The sequence below is a fragment of the Vanacampus margaritifer genome, chromosome 11, assembly GCF_051991255.1.
Source record: "Vanacampus margaritifer isolate UIUO_Vmar chromosome 11, RoL_Vmar_1.0, whole genome shotgun sequence".
In the NCBI taxonomy this organism is placed as follows: Eukaryota; Metazoa; Chordata; class Actinopteri; order Syngnathiformes; family Syngnathidae; genus Vanacampus; species Vanacampus margaritifer.
Genome location: NC_135442.1, coordinates 14,295,769 through 14,312,410, shown reverse-complemented (window position 1 = coordinate 14,312,410; position 16,642 = coordinate 14,295,769). Strand labels below are relative to the sequence as shown.

General features: G+C 41.0%; 1 protein-coding gene across 1 annotated transcript in view; it reads left to right on the top strand.

The window, feature by feature from the left end:
- The window catches only part of mgat4a (alpha-1,3-mannosyl-glycoprotein 4-beta-N-acetylglucosaminyltransferase A), a 37,820-nt gene extending 21,977 nt beyond the window's left edge, over positions 1-15,843 (top strand). The window contains exons 4-16 of the mRNA XM_077580280.1: positions 2,902-3,035; positions 3,115-3,161; positions 3,228-3,341; positions 4,015-4,090; positions 5,774-5,888; positions 6,102-6,232; positions 8,360-8,467; positions 8,548-8,622; positions 9,717-9,835; positions 10,845-10,923; positions 11,172-11,232; positions 13,117-13,229; positions 13,327-15,843. Coding sequence (XP_077436406.1) covers positions 2,902-3,035; positions 3,115-3,161; positions 3,228-3,341; positions 4,015-4,090; positions 5,774-5,888; positions 6,102-6,232; positions 8,360-8,467; positions 8,548-8,622; positions 9,717-9,835; positions 10,845-10,923; positions 11,172-11,232; positions 13,117-13,229; positions 13,327-13,353 — 1,199 coding nt within the window. The 3' untranslated portion in view covers positions 13,354-15,843. The remainder of the gene's footprint in view (positions 1-2,901; positions 3,036-3,114; positions 3,162-3,227; positions 3,342-4,014; positions 4,091-5,773; positions 5,889-6,101; positions 6,233-8,359; positions 8,468-8,547; positions 8,623-9,716; positions 9,836-10,844; positions 10,924-11,171; positions 11,233-13,116; positions 13,230-13,326) is intronic.
- Positions 15,844-16,642: the final 799 nt, after the last annotated feature.

The following is a 16,642-nucleotide window of genomic DNA, read 5'->3' as shown; positions in this document are numbered from 1 at the left end:
TCTTGCTATTTTTAAAGTGTGTCGGTGTAAAAAGTGAATCATTGAAAAGTGAGTTTACCTACTTAGTATTAAACTGAAAATCTTCTTTGGATGCCACCCAACAAAACTCCTCCAAGAAATGTAATTCACAACCAATATTAATGATCAGAGTGAGCAGCAAGGGATACAGGCTGGAGGGTGGGGGCTGCATTTAGGGGGACGAGGGGGGGCCGAGGCCTGCACACGTTGCACTCGCCTGCATTATCACAGATGATGTCAGACTCTTTTCCTGCCTCCCACGCTCTCCTTTCATCTTCGACCTAGTTTTATTTTTCATGCTGGTGGGCGTCACCATGCAACGTGGTTTTCGGTGCGAGGAACACAAAGCGAAACTGGGACAGATTCTCCACGCCGCACGGATTGCCGGCCCCCTTTTTTTCATGCCCACAGCGTGCGTCTCGCTACTCCCGCACCTCAAGTTTGTTTTCGTACCCTTTGCAAAGCTCCTCATTGCCGTCTGTAATGGGCATGATAACTCACCTTCTTCTCTATGACATCATTTCATGACATCACAAGTTTTGTGCACGAATGCTTAGTGACAAAAAAAAAAATCATCTCAGTTTTTGCACATTCAAGCCGTCAAGTCACACAAATATGAGGAAACAAAAACTGTCAACCTTACAAATAAAGAATGGGAGCGTCACAAAATAAATGCAGGCTGCTTCATAGGCACATCACGTTTTCGGCGTGATGAGGGTGTGTGCGCTTCAGTTGAGCAGATCTGAATACCGATCTGAATATACTCATCCAAATGCTTCAATGTCTGCAGATTTGATTTACAAACATAGAGTCGGTGCATCGAGAAATTCCTGAACAGTAAGCATGACTTTGGTGCGTTAAAGAGAAGCTGAAAATGTGACACCCCTGGGATTAAAAAAATGATGCAAATTGGGGGGAAAAGTTGCAGTATATAGTCTGACCTTAAAGGTATTGGCTTCGAGATAAATGTGTACTTGAGCTGTCTTCAGGGCTAAAATTGGCCATGGCATTTTGAATTAGACTGGCCCGTCGGGCCGCATGACTCCTAGATACCACGTAGCTCTGCCATTGATGCTTGCTGTCTAAGTAAATGCCTTAATGGGCTGCTCCCTCTACATTGGGATAGCACCACGATGGCCCCAAAAAATGCTGGCCCACTGGGCATCTGCCCTTTATGCCAGATGGCCAGTCCAGCCCTGGCTGTCCTTATGGGAGGGCATATAAGTATTAGAAATATAATCTATGTATTGTCAGTGTTTCATCGAGGGCTGCGACTGGAACTGGGCCATATGACGATCGTGACAAAGACGATAGAAAAATTTCTCTCGTACCTGTTTTCTCCTGTTTGTCATGTCATATCCAGGTCACTTAAAGCTCACATAAACTGCTTTGTTCAAACAAGAGAAATAGTTGTAACGAAAGTGGGGGCTAAGACTATAATGCACACCAAGCTTGTTTAGTTAACAAAAACTAACGAAAAAATGAAAACTAAAATTCAAAAACCAATTTCGGTAACGAAATGAAATAAAAACAAAAATGCTTTTCAAAAAACGAAAACTAACTGAAACGACATTTTATGTTTAGAAAACTAAAACTAACTATAATTATAGCAAAAATGTCCTTCGTTTTAGTCTTTGGTAATTAACTTAATGCATGAGCCTTTGGGGATGATTTTAAGTAAATGTATTTCACCGGAATAAGGACGTTTGAAAATGTCACAAAGAAGTGACGTCATTTAGCAGCAGCCAATAGAAAAGCACCTTCAGATGACGTCTCTCCGAGGCGACAACGAAATGCAACGCTAGGTAAGAAATTAGTTTTTAATTTACATTTCACCATGGTGTTTAATAAATATTGCGCACAAGCAGAGGTGGCAAATCCAAGTCCAGAAAGTAAAAATCCTGTCACGGTTTGGCTTTAACCCCAGGCGCTAGCTAGCTAGCATCAATGGCTAAAGCCAAACTGTGGCAGGGTTTTTACTTTCTGAACCTGGATTTGCCACCTCAAGTAATACACATTAAAAAACAAAAAAACTAAACAAAAATACTGAAACTAACTGAAAGTAAACTAAAACTAAGCATTAAAAAAAAAAAAAACTAAAACTAATCAAAACTAACAGAATCACCCTAAAAACTAATTAAAACTAACTACATTTAAAAAAACAAAAACTCAAAACGAAATAAAAACTAACTAAAATGAAAGTTCCAAAACTATAATAACCCTGATGCACACTCAAGCCAATTGCAATCATGCCAATACTGTACTCTTGTCTGTTGTGATTTGAGGGGGGGATTTTTTGTTGTCATAAAAGAAAAAACACATAAGATTTAAGGGGGGGATTTTTTGTTGTCATAAAAGAAAAAACACATAAAAGCTGCAGCCCATCACTCAATTTTATCTCTTCTTGTTTCCTTTTAGTAGAGAGCCTGCTTGAAACCGTTTTGAGAAAATGTGATTTTTTTATTTGATGTATTCATAAATGAAAGGGAAAGTTTGGTCATCTGAGCAACATTCTGCCTTTCGGCATGTTCAATTCAAAGCAGAAGCTCATGAATGAATTCAGCAGGTCTGTGCGTCAATGTGACTCTAGTTGTTGACTTGACGCCAAGTAGCGTAATTGCTGCCCTCCTCTAGCACTTGTAAATGGAAGAATTTAGTCATTTATCGAATCCGTATCAGGCTCAAATGTTATTTTTGAGGTGCCTCCATGTGAGCGTCGCAGTGGCGCACATTCTGCGTTCCCTTCCTTCCGTCGCCATCTGTCTTATCTGTGTAGTGTATTTCAGCCAATCTAATCTGTTAAATGTTGAGCAGCTACCATTCACTATTTGTAGCTACGTCATTCAAACTCATCGCTTCTCACCCCGGTGCTGCTCTGCCCAGTTACCATGGTGATGGGGATCCCCACGGTGAAGCGGAAGGTGAAGTCGTATCTGGCGGAGACGCTGCATTCGCTCATCGACAAATTGTCTCCGGAGGAGAAACTCGACTGTGTCATTATCGTCTTCTTTGGGGAGGTGAGAGGTCGCCCGGTACCGGTGGTCACATGATGCGAAAAGTTACATGATGATGAGGTCATCCTGCTTTCTCCCGCAGACCGACCTGGAGTACATTCAGAGTGTGGTTTCTGGCCTGCAGAAGGAGTAAGAGAACCTTTGCAAGAGGATTGTTCGGGTCCTCTGACGTCACCACATTCTATTTTTGTCCAGGTTCTCGACGGAGCTGAATTCAGGTTTGCTGGAGGTCATTTCGCCTCCCGCCACCTTTTATCCAGACCTCACCAACCTTAAAGAGACATTTGGAGACTCCAAAGACAGAGTAAGGTAAGACAATGAATCATCGGTCTCTTCTCTGCCTAATTAGGCAAAGTGAGAATGAGAAAATGATGGCCTGAAAGGCACGGGGGGGTGAGGCGACGGCTGCAGAACATGCAGAAGGATGAGTCAGTGGGAGGGATCAAGCGGGCGAGGGCTTTTAGTCAGCTGCTTAGTATTCTACAAGCATTTGTCAAAGTCAGATCAAGGTCATCAGTGCAGGCGCCCTCCGCCTCCTGCTCCCGAAGCGCTCCCTCCCTCTCACAAGCTTTTGTCGTGAATGTTTTCTTTAAAGTCGGCGGCGGAGCAGCTTAATAGAAATCTGTTACGGTGCAGTTTGTATGTACTCAAACCACAGATGAGTCTTGTTTGTGTGGAAGTGGAAGTGTTTGTTTGCACCGCCATGCTGGGTAATATAAGCCGTATGTCTCATGTGGCCTGTCAATATTCTTTAGATGTATGTGGTTGTGTGTGTTCTGTTTACGTCTGACTGATCCATGCAGAATCAGACGTATTGCATAAGACTGCTTTATAAGCAGGGATAAACGCTAATTGGGCCTGATGGACTATTCGGTCTCCAAGCAGTAGCAACAACAAATGGACCCTCTCCACATGCAACCTTGAGAGCTCTGACATTACACAATTGGAAACTAACCGTGTTTATTTTGGGTGTGTTGTTTAGATGGCGGACGAAGCAGAACCTGGACTATTCCTTTCTCATGATGTATGCATTGAGCAAAGGAGTTTATTATGTTCAGGTAAGACTTTAGATGACGGTAAACAGTGCTTTCACTTTGACTGCCCCTCTCAATTAAAACCACGGCGGCCACAAAGCAAATGCGTGTAGTTGCAATTCGTCAGCGTCTGTTTCCTCTCGTTAAAACCCTCGCCTGGTTCGCTTACTCGCAGCTTAATCCTCTTGGATTTCTGCCGCACTCAGCTGTCTTTTCGGCGCTCCAAATTTTTTAAATGTGTCACCTACAGCGCAACTGCTAAGGTCGTATACAAGCTGTCCTGAAATGGGGCAATCCTCCCCCTCAATTAAAAAAAAATCAATAGAAATCTGTTCCATAGTCCAACTGTCACCATCAGAAACCCTTCAGCAACTGTACATATTTTAAAGCTGCAATTTGCACAAAAATATCTTTACAATAGCCTTTTTTATTTGACCATTTATGACTGAAACCTTTGAATTACCCGCTCTCTGTCTGCGGATGTGACGTCATGTGCGCTTTGTGTAAGTGAAGAAAGGAAAATGCAGTTTCATTTTCTGGCCACAGGTGGCAGTAGCGATTCAAAAGGAAATGTTCTGTGTCGAGTAACTTTTAGCACGTGCTTGTCCTCACTCGGGTTGCGGTTGAGCGGGACACCAGCTAGTTGAGGGGACATATTAACAACCATTTGCACTCACATTTACACTAGCGCAGGGCTCCAGACTAACTTTTTTTCTACTTGGAGCACAGTGGCCCTTAGCCTGAAATTTTAGGACCGCACACTGTAAATTGACATTTTCACTCATTTTTACTTTATATCTGATAAGGTGGAGTTGGTCAGCAACCAAACATATTATCAGCACTTTTTTTCAGACTGATACCAGTGCGAGTTCTCAACTCTTGAGGAGTTATCGATACCACTAAGACATCACTTTAAATACATAAAATTTCCCGATACTAACATCAGCCACCAACACATTGAAATAAAGCCGGTTGGTATCGTTTCATATCCATCCCTAATTATTATTATTATTTTTTTTAAACTTTAAGTTTTTGTAAAAATGTACTTGCATTGTTTCTAAATTTCCTGGAGCCCTGGACCAGTAGACAAATTAGTCTTTACGTGTTGTTTTCGTTTTTTGTCATGCCAAGGTCGTCGTTTTTTTTTTTTATTATTATTTATATTTCGAACTCACACAAGAACTACTGCAAGCCGCGCAAACAGTTGAAACCGTCCCTACATCCTTCATTCATTCCCATGGCTACCAATTCAAGTCCAGGCTACTTTCTGCTGTAAATGTCAGTCTACTTCCTTCATGTAACTTGAAGTGCATATTCTTCTTATTGTGTCTCAAAAAAATAAAGGAAAAGCAAAACACCAAACAGTGTTAATCTTTTACTCCTATCTGACCTGACATTTGAATGTCAGTGGTTGGAACGCTGAGGTTTTGCCTGATCTTTCTCCTGATAGTTTTGTTTAACCAACGTCTAGTCTAGCATGCATCCTTGTTCCCAATCTCACATCTAATGCATGCAGTGTGTCATTTCCATTCTCTGCTCTCACCTGGAGGGAAGAGGTATTTCCACCCGCTTTAGTTTGGTGTGCACTAGTTCTGCCGTGTTTTCATTGCTCAATCTCAAACAGCACATCCCTTTTGTGAATATCGTAAATCCCGACCCTCCCAGTGGTGTGTGAGGGCTGACTCATGTGTGCCTCTGCTCCCTCAGTTGGAGGACGACATCGTGGCTAAGCCCAACTACTTTGCCACCATGAAGAACTTTGCCCTCCAGCTCTCATCCGAGGACTGGATGGTCCTGGAGTTTTCTCAGCTGGGCTTCATCGGTATGATTTGTCACGCACCTGTCAGTATCTCTCAACAAGTGCTAGACTCACTCTATACTTTATACTTGAGGATGTCATTTCCTGTCCCACCTGATTGTGTTCTCCTGTTTTCAGTTTTGCAACAGGCCCCAAAAGTCTTGTTAATCAGACTCAAACATTGGTTGTGCCGGAACCACAGATCTCATTAATGCTTTGCTATGTGCCCTCTTGCAGGGAAGATGTTTAAGGCACCAGACCTGAATCTTATCGTCGAGTTCATCTTCATGTTCTATAAGGAGAAGCCAATCGACTGGTTGCTGGACCACATTCTCTGGGTCAAAGTGTGCAATCCTGAGAAAGACGCGGTATGCTTGGCAGTTTCATTGAACAAGTTTCATTGACGTAATGGAGTCTTTAGGTGAAGAAGCAGCATTTCAAATGTCATTGTTGGGAACTGAAGCTGAATCATAGCAACCCGTTTTTTAATATTGACTCTTTTTGAAGTTTAATGTTTGAAGTAATGTTTTAATTTGGGGTGTTAGAAAAAATCTATTTGGCAATATATCGCGATATTACAGCACGCAATTCTCAAATCGATTCAATATGCGGCCGAACAGATTTTTACGAACATCAATTTTTTATGGAAATATTCAACAAAACGTCTTACTTAGGGTTAGGTTTCACCCATTAAGCATGGAAGAATGTTATATTAATGGAACATTAAGCCTTGATATTTTATTTCAGTGCTGTTTAAACATGAAACAGAATGCAAACCGGTTTGTTAAATGCAGCGGCTCAGTTATAAACCTGATTTTTCAGATAAATAAATACATTTTCAAACAAATCTTACAGTGTACATGTACAAGTTTTCTAAATTTGAATAAATAAAAAAACGTATTAATTAATTTATAGATTTGTATCGGGGTTAATCGAATCGAATCGTGACCTATGAATCGTGATACAAATCGAATCGCCAGGTACTAGGAAATTCACACCCCTAGTTTTAATTAACCTCCCTTCCTTATATTAGTAAGAAAGGATGTTAATTTTAATAGAATAATCATTTTGAAAAACTAGAACAAAAAGGGCTTTGGAGTGTGACTGATTTGAGCGCCATAATTTCTCACAGGTTACATCGGTGCAACCAGCCTTTCGTGTTTTTCGTGACAGGGAGGCATAGGTGGGGTTGCTACACCTATCTGATGTTAAATGAAAATAGCGGATGTTAACATTTAAAGAACAATTGAACTTGACAGACCTGATTCCTTTGAAAGTGATAACCAACACTCTGACACCGACACTTTTGAGTAAGTTACCAGCCTTTTGGGAACGTGCTTCAAATAAAAAACTTTATGATGTCCAGATAGTTAGTTCATCATTTAACAGTCACTATTGCCTAAAAAGACAGGCAGCTATAAGAGTGAACCTATAAAACTGCGGTGTTGAATGCGATGCAGTGGGGGGGGGAAGAAAACATTTAGTGTCAGTCTAGTCTAGAGTCCTGATAAAGTCCTGATAACGTTCTTGCACCATGTAAAGTAAATTCAGAGATTTGTTTCTAAATGCTCAACATTAATGTGCAAAGACAGAGAATGATGTAGTATTCAATATTAATTTTTGTTTTGTTTTAAGTGGCATATCAAATGGCAAATGGTGCTTAGTGACACATTTTGGAGTCTGGTATGAGTCCGCCCTCCCCTCGTATAAAAACTTGAGCGTCTTTGTTCACAACAGGGTTTGTTTTCAACCCGAAAATACATTTTCCTTTTGGATAATCTGTTGAGGTGGCTGCTTGACACCACCTTTTTGTCAGTCATGAGTGCAGGCATGTCATGGAAAGAGAGGCAAATGAGCAGGGACTAGGAAAATTTTAAAATGAGATGTGATATCCAGCGTGTGGACAGGGAGGGGCTTTGCACTGGAATTGCTACTTTAGAGTGACTCATTTTCACGGCATGGAATGCCAGCCATCAGGTTTTAAACAGATATTTTACTGATGCTCAAATATGTAGGTGTTAGCCATTAGCGTTTTTCTAGACACTCAATGCTTTACAATGGAATGGATACATTATTCATGTACTCACACATTCACACTGTGGTGGTGGTAAGCTACAAGTAGCCACAGCTGCCCTGCCGATGTCTTAAAAACATATCACTAGTTTACCAATTAGCAACCAGGATGGTGATGTTCTGTTTGTGGTTCTATGGTTATCATCACAGCTTTCCTCTTTGTCATCACATATCCTTCTGTGAAGGCATAAGAAAAAATAAAGCAAGAGATGCTAAGTTACGCCATTATCTGCTCACTGAGCTGATATCTCAGGTTTTACTATGTCCCAAATAATGATACCTCAGAAAAAAATAATTTCTCGTCACGTTCCAAGCAGTGCACTATTTACCGCACTGCATTTTTCACTGTATAATGGCAGTAAATGCATCCTGTTTAATCGTATTGTACACATCTTGGCTCTAACCTGTTGACCCTTTTGCAGAAACACTGCGAGCGCCAGAAGTCCAGCCTCCGTGTGCGCTTTCGACCCTCCTTGTTTCAACACGTGGGGCTTCATTCTTCTCTCGCCGGAAAGATCCAAAAGCTCACAGTGAGTTTCGTGCCCACGCAACCGGTCAGATGCCACCGCCGACCAGTCCCGCACATTTCAGCGTTGCTCTGTGCCCGCAGGACAAAGACTTCCTGAAGCCACTTCTCCACAAAATACACGTCAACCCTCCTGCTGAGGTTTCCACCTCAATGAAGGTAATCATCCGCCCAAGCTTTTCTTGTCAGGCATGGAGGCACTATGGAGCCTCTAGACTTAGACAGTCGTCTCAAAATAAATGCTCCCGGAGAGAACAATGCAGGGAAAAGGCAATTTTGAAGTAGCATTTAAGAAAAACGACAACTATACGCACCCTATAAAGAAACCTGAAACATAATGGAGAGGTAACAAAGAAGCATTTCCAGAGTAATACAGAGTACCAAATGGTGTTTTATACTTGTGCATCTCAATAAATTTGAATATTGTGGAAAACTTTATTCCAGCAGTTCAGTTAAAGCATGGAAGCCGAATCGTATATATTATGGATTCACTACATGCAGTGAAGTATTTTATGGTTTTCCTTTTTTTATCACTTAGATAAAGCTTTCAAATGCAAACTATTTTGAATTTAGTATCTTCTAAAAAAGTATGTTCCAATGTGTCTAATGAATCTGCATTATGTATGATTTCCAGCTTTTAAAACGATATTGTATTTTTGGGGGCTTTGAATCTCCAAGACATTGAAGTTAACCTCCTAAGGCCCAAGCTGTTTTTTACATGCAAAGTGCTGTCTACGTATGTGGCCACTAAGCCTTAGGAGGTTAAAGAACTTGAGGGGTTTCTTGATGGAGTATTACAGGCCCGTGGTAGCTTCCTCTGGCCAGGTACGCTCGCACCAGACCCACGGCGATCACCAGCCACCTCGCTGTCACAACAACACTGTAGATGACCAAATAAGTGGTGGCCAAGGCGCCGGGTCCATTCTTTTTAGCCGGCGCTCTGTTGCCGTGGGTTGCCTTGTTAGCCCCCGAAGCAGCTGCCGACTTGACTGCGAGCAAGCAAGACCGTGAGACGATCTTTGGAAAGTGTCCACTGTCACGGCGTTTTTATTTTTTTTAATGAATGAATATGCTAAACCAAAAATCAAGTTGTCTTTCCTAAGTTTTTGCAAAACAGGTCGCAAGTCATAAAATTAGCGACTCAAGTCAACTTGAGTCCAAGTCATGTGACTCAAGCGAGTCGAGCCCCCACCTCTAGTTTATTGTGCAACTTTTGCAGTATTTGATGTCTTCACGTATGTTACTTTTGTCAGGTTTATCAGGGCCACACGCTGGAGAAGACATACCTCGGGGAGGATTTCTTCTGGGCCATCATGCCCAAAGCGGGCGACTACATCCTCTTTAAATTTGACAGACCCATCAGCATAGAACGGTAAGAAAGGAAGTTATTCACAATCACTGGCACTGCCCGCTAACTTAATTTCCACCCGCTGCCCTTCGCAGTGAGTCTTTTTCAGTTTATGTCCGTGTGTTTGCGTGCCTCTCCGGGGGATCTGATCAGGTTAATGAGAGAAAACTAAAAATAAGCATTCGCGGGTCAGCCTCCGCATTCTCCACGGAGATGAACTAGAGGAGGTATACGTATGTATAGAGGCAGGTTGCAGCAGGGCCAGGATAAGCTGCTAACAAGAGCGTTTACATAGATGGCACGCGGCAAATGGCGAGAGACGAGCGCTGTCAGTTGCACGGCCAGTAAGTGACTATCTGCTGCAGTGTGTGCTTGAGTGACGTCCCTTACAGACTGTAGCTGTGCTGGTGAGACAAGATCTTATCAAGAGGAAGACAATTTTGTTACAGCTTCTGCCTGTGCTTGTTCGCAGAAGCGCAGCCACCTCATATTTTATTGACAAGAACCCTGCCTGTAGAGGGAAGTGAAAATCCGGAACCCCAAACTGAGCCCACATTATTGTTTCACTTGAGAACTATCAACGCCGCTTTAATGGCTAGAAATAGAAAAATTCCAAACTGTTTTGACGACTTGTCAAATGCTTTTCCACTATGGTATGACGATGAGGTTGGAGAAATGACTTCAAATATGACAGGGTCTGCAAATCCTTAAAACATCTTAAGAAGCCTTACATCCAATGCCTTAATTATCCTGGAAGATTACATCCTCAAATCTGTCGTTCATTTGTGTTTAAAATTGCCACACAGAGCAAAGTGGACTCATTTCAGTTCTGCACTTTATGGGCTTAACTTACTATTTTGAATGTGGTCATATTTGTGATTCAGAAGTGCCCCACCTAAAGTCAGCAGACGCGTTCAAGCCCCTGACGTTTGTCCTCACTTGATTATTTTTTAAAGCCACCCGATAAGCCATGAATGGCCTATGATTCGTCTCCATAAAGTTGACAAAAGTGCTTATTGATTTTTGTTGGCAGGTTCCTGTTTCGCAGTGGTAACCAGGAACACCTGGGGGACAAGATGCAAAACACCACGGTGGAAATACTGCCCGTCTCCGTAAGGAAACACTCACTCACACACAATCATGCACACGTACACACCGCGATGCGCCCGATGACAGCGATCATTACAGTACACTGTTTGGACTGGTTGCTTTGAGGCTGCAGCATATTGATTTGAAACTGGAATGGAAGCGTTGACAGCACTGCCTGAGGCCATTGACTGATTGCCTTTTGCTCAAATGACAGATCGTTCACACTTGCTCTGATTTGACTGTTGCGTAAATTAACTTTGTCTTTTGTCAGGAACCTGGACAGCAGACCAAAGAGAAGTACAAACGAACCGAAGACCGCTTCTACAGGATTGGTAAGTGTGTGTGCGTGCGCGTGTGTGTGCAAACACGTAAACATCAGTCTCAGATGACACACACATCGATTACACACTTGGAAGGCGTCCAACTGCGCTACAAATTTGATATGGGTATGAAACCCAGTGGATGTCCAAGGCTCTGACATTGTGTGGCGGTGCCTTGAGATATGAGTGACCCAACTCTTTTGCTTTGACTTGCGAGCAAAGATTTGCAATGCAGAAGTAGGTAGGCAGAGTCAGCACTTTGATTTTTTATGCATGTGACCAAATGCATTTGAGACTAGTGCTGTCAGGCGATTAAAAAATGTAATCTAATTAATTACAGGATTTTCAATTAATTAATCTAATTAATCAATTTTAATCTCATATCTGATAAAGGTCCCAAAATAAAGAATTTGAATTCTATGACATTACAAAATTGTAGTGCATGACTAATCAATTGAAAACAGGAAGAAGAGAATATTTGAAATCCACATTTCTATTGTTGAAGTGCTTCATAAATGGAATTCAAAAGAAAAAGTTTAAGCACATCAACAAACCAATTAGGCCAGGCATTATTTTAAAAGATAATCTAAACTTCAATTTTGTTCAAAAAAAAATTCCACAAGCTGAGGTTTGATGTACGGATGAACTGCTAAACTGAATAGCTGTGGTGGTTTTTGAGCTCAACTAACAAACTGTTAATCAGGAAAAGTTACAGGAGAGGTTAACAAAAATCTAAAGCTACAATATCTGGGTCATGAGCACTCAAACCCAAAAGAGAAACTTGGAGCTACAGTATCCATCCATCCATTTTCTTAACCGCTTGTCCTCACAAGGATTGCGGGGGTGCTGGAGCCTATCCCAGCTGGCTTCGGGCAGTAGGCGGGGTACACCCTGAACTGGTTGCCAGCCAATCGCAGGGCACACAGAGACAAACAACCATACTCACAATCACATCTATGGACAATTTGGAGTGTTCAATTAACTCGCCATGCATGTCTTTGGAGTGTGGGAGGAAACTGGAGCAAACGCGGGGGAGAACATGCAAACTCCACCCAGGAAGGCCGAAGCTCGATCTCAAGTCGCCGGGGCTACAGTATCTACTCCTCAAATCAAAAACCCACCCCAAGCTATGTTACAGGATCTGACAACAAACAACTAACTTGTGTGTCCTTGAGCAAGTCGCTCAGACAAACACGCTTGTTTAAATTCAGTCTTAAATGATAAGTCAGGCTGGAGCTGCTTTCGTGATACTAATATTATTTTTTACAAAAGGTACAAATCACGGTGTTCTTGTTAATAGTTCGGTCTGTTCTTTTTATAAATAATCTTGCCATTTAACAACTAGTACAACCAGAATTGTAAAACAACTATATCACCCGGAGCCGTCATTTTGAGCCTAATATGGTTATTACTCGCTGTTTTGAGTAGCTAATAAAGCCCCTGTCTTGCTTTTATGTGGCAGACGGGTTGATTTCAGTTATCAGGCTTGTACTGCCAAAAACGTCATGACTCCATCACATCTAGCCCCCCTTTTCTTTTCTTTTTTCTTTTTTTTACTATAACCTTTTACTGTACCTTGAACTGCCTCGCAACTTTGTACCAAAACTTTAAACCAATTTTTTTCAAAACTACAGATTTCAACCTGCCAACATTAAAATTGCTGTAACTTTGTAAATTTTTGAGGTACGCCCATGTATTAGATATCATTTTAAGGGGAATTAAGCATAGAATTCGAATATATGAATATTTAAAATTGTTTTGTTTTTTTTACACATGAGGACCCTTTTGCCACATATACAGTAGACAACAAAATCAAGCATGTATTTGGTCTGGTTTTATTAATGTTGTGACTTTAAGACAAAATGACTGAATGATGTGACTTGTAACCCACTTCAGGTCAGTTTGAAAAGGGCGTGGCTGAAGGAGCTGTCGATCCTTCCTTCAATCCCATCCTGGCCTTGCGACTGTCCGTTCTCAAAAACTCGCCTGTTTGGGCCATCATCAGTGAAGTAAGCGAATCATACAACATACTGAACATGGTCTGTGTAATCAATGCCTCCTTAATTGTATTTGACAGCATCCTCTCGTTGTCTCTTGTCTCATCAGATACATATAAAGAGGATAGCAGGCTGACTTGTGCGCCGGGCGGCCCCTGGGAGATGGAAACCTTGTCGGCTGCTCACGTTAGGGCCTCGGGCAGCAGTGAAGTCACGAGCCCATTTGGAGCTCGTCATTGTTTCTTTTTCCACCCGTTTCTTTCTGTGTCCGTTAATCTCTTACGTACCTCGATAGTAAGAATGTGAATACTGCTGTCAAATAGGCAAAACAGCCGTGCTGTGTGACTAAATCACCCAACAATTTTGGAACATAATCACGGAAGCTCTCTCTCGGTGAATGAGGACAAAACCGTTACGTCAGTCACCTGGCCGCTTGTGTCCATTCTGCCAAATCACTCCCGTTCAACTCAATGCTGCCACTCGTGGGTGTGCTGGGGCATTGCACTCTGACTAGCGCCACCAGCTGATGCCCATGATGGTGCCGGCCCGGAATGTACTGTATTTCCTAACCCACAAATAAGGAAGTACTGTTTTAAGACCGACACCAGCCCAAACACACAAAATACTCCATTACATTTCTAAAAAGAAAAAAATCCTGCCTGTTGTCGGTTACAGTCGGCTTGTAAGAAGAAAGAAAAAAGTGGTGAAAAAGATACACCATGTCTCTCTCTGCCTGTCTGACGAGGGTCCTTGTATAGAAATTGCCTTGGTGCCGTTTTCCAGAAGGAATATATTGATACATGATTACAGATACAAGGATCTATGAAGGTGACTTAATTTATTTGAAAATAAATCTTATAATTTGTACAAGAAGTAAAATATATTTTCTAAGCTATTACGAGATGTTTATGCTAGTGTGACATTTTATTTTATTTTTTTTGTGTGTTTGCTTGTCTACTGTGCATTCTCATGATTATAATAGCTACATGGGAGCCTTCACCCCATTTCCTTTCACTTGAAGCCGATTGACATTAATGATTATTTTCTCACATCTTAAGGATAGGAAAGATGAGAACAGACTCTGTTTTGTGTCAAATGTGGAGAATTGTGCCTTATATCAGTTTCCCTAAGAGTGTATCAGCTATTTCAATCGCACTTGCCAACACCTCACCGGCTGGATATACTGTAGTATTATCATAATAATATTGTTGTGAAAATAGCAGACAGTTCGATCAGTGTTTAATGTGACTACGAGTATGTGGTATCACATTACATCTTAAACTGCTTGCTTTGCACAGTTTATGCGTTGCGTCACTATTGGGACCACAGTCTTTTCATTCTACGAGGACCATTAGGGCCATACTGAAGAGGGGGGTGAATTTATGAAAAATTGGTAAAACTGAAAAGCAAATTCTTAACATTGACATTTTTTTTTTTTTACTATTGTCACGCATACACTAATATGCCCAGCCTGCACGGACTTATAACATTATGAGAATAATGTCATAATGTGAGCGATAAGTTTTAAGTTTTTACAGAGACTTTATTTTCTAGTTTTCTTACAGGACAAAAAGTAGTAATTTAAAGGATTTTTAAAGGAATTTCAGAGAACAAAAAGTAATTTTAACTATTACTAGTAAATGTCAAAATTCTGTTGAACTAACAGCTTTGGGATCTGCTTTATATTGTACTTGCAATGGGTCTTTGAATGTGTGTTAAAACACTGCAATCACAAGTCAAATTCTGCATTTTTAAATTTAATCAATGGCTTTTTTTCTCCCAAAATAATTTTATTCTTGAAAAAAAGGTCCCGATTACAAAATTGGTCTTGTAAAATTTAGTATGGCACTAATGCTCCTACTAATGCTCCTTCGTACTTTAGTTCACTTTTCACACTTCACTGAAAAGACTTTGTCCACCCAATCTCTTAGTTGTTTTGTTTTGGAACGGAATGTCATGACTACTGATCGTTTAGGAGTGCACCTTTTTTGTCAAAAGCGTTTCACGGAGGTTGTCAAGTTCAATTACTTATTGTATATATGAATATAAAAAGCAATGAGCATCTCTTTCTGTCATTCTTCCACTTCAATTAACTAGTTTATTGAAGTCCACATCATTTTTTGTTGTAACTTGCTGTCATTTTAAATGACAGTGGTCTTTTTTCAAGGGGGTAATGAAGTGCCTTTTTGTGAAAATGGACAGAGCTGTAACTGTGCGGTTTACACGCACATCTGTACATACTTGACAAGTGTTTTTATTGTTTGGTTAAAGCAGGCTTTTTGATTAAACCATCTGATAGTTGAACTTTGTCTGGATCTTGGTCAGATGTGTTTACTTTGGAAGAGTACACGAACAAGATGCCTCAAAACTTTTAACGCTTGCTGGATTGTCTTTACGCCTAAAACGGAACAAAACTGGTTGCACATAACGGCATGAAAAACATTTGCGAATGTGTTAATGGAGAGTAAAGACCGAAAGCTATTTTCAGGCTCGAACCCCCCTTCCCTCCAAAACACCTATCGGTTTGTGTGCCTTCATCGTTTATCTGTTGTTGCCTGCCTCTGCTGATTTTTGTTTTCTTGACATCTTTTTTCATGGACATGTTTGAAATAAATAAGGAAACAAATCGCTTGGTGTGATTGCCAGTCGGTATAACTTTGTTTCACATTCTTCACATCACCAGTGTTTTTTTCCCCTTTTGAATTAACGCCTACATAAAAAGAAAAAATAATCAAACCATATGGTCTGTCTTACAAAATGCATAATGCTCAAATTAATTTTCACATGGCTTGAGTGGCTCAATGTTCTACAAGCCACAAAAACCTGACCAACTCAATGGGAAGGAGATGTCACTTTATGAGCCAAACCATCACGCTAAATATGGAGTTTTTCTGGGCCTTCGTTGTAACGTGGTTCCTTCAAATGTATTATAACTGCACATTTTAGAGTGACCTTTTACTGTAATGTAGTGATGGGAAAATGAAGCTTCATGAGGCACTTGCGATACTTTTTGACTCCTCAAGATGGCACTCATGATTCAAAGATGCAATGCAAATGTAATCAATTTTTATTGCACTTGCCTTTATTTTTAAACCAAGAGCACCATCTAGAGGAGTCAAAAAGTATCGCAAATGCTTCATGAAGCTTCATTTTGCCATCACTACTGTAATGTAAAGCACACCTAGTCAGTCCATGTTCTCTAATCTACATCTTCTGCCACACCCGTGAAGTAGATGAATAATTCGGCAAATGAGAAAGGCTCGCTCATGGGTTTAGCAAATATTGCTCAGTGTACAGTATATGAATTATTGGTATCAGTTTTTACCTCGTTTCATTCTTTCTCGGCCACCGTAGAAAAACGAACAAATAAGGAAGCAAAAAAAAACTACAACTGCTCCCATGATGCACTTTTTCAGTTCGGGCTT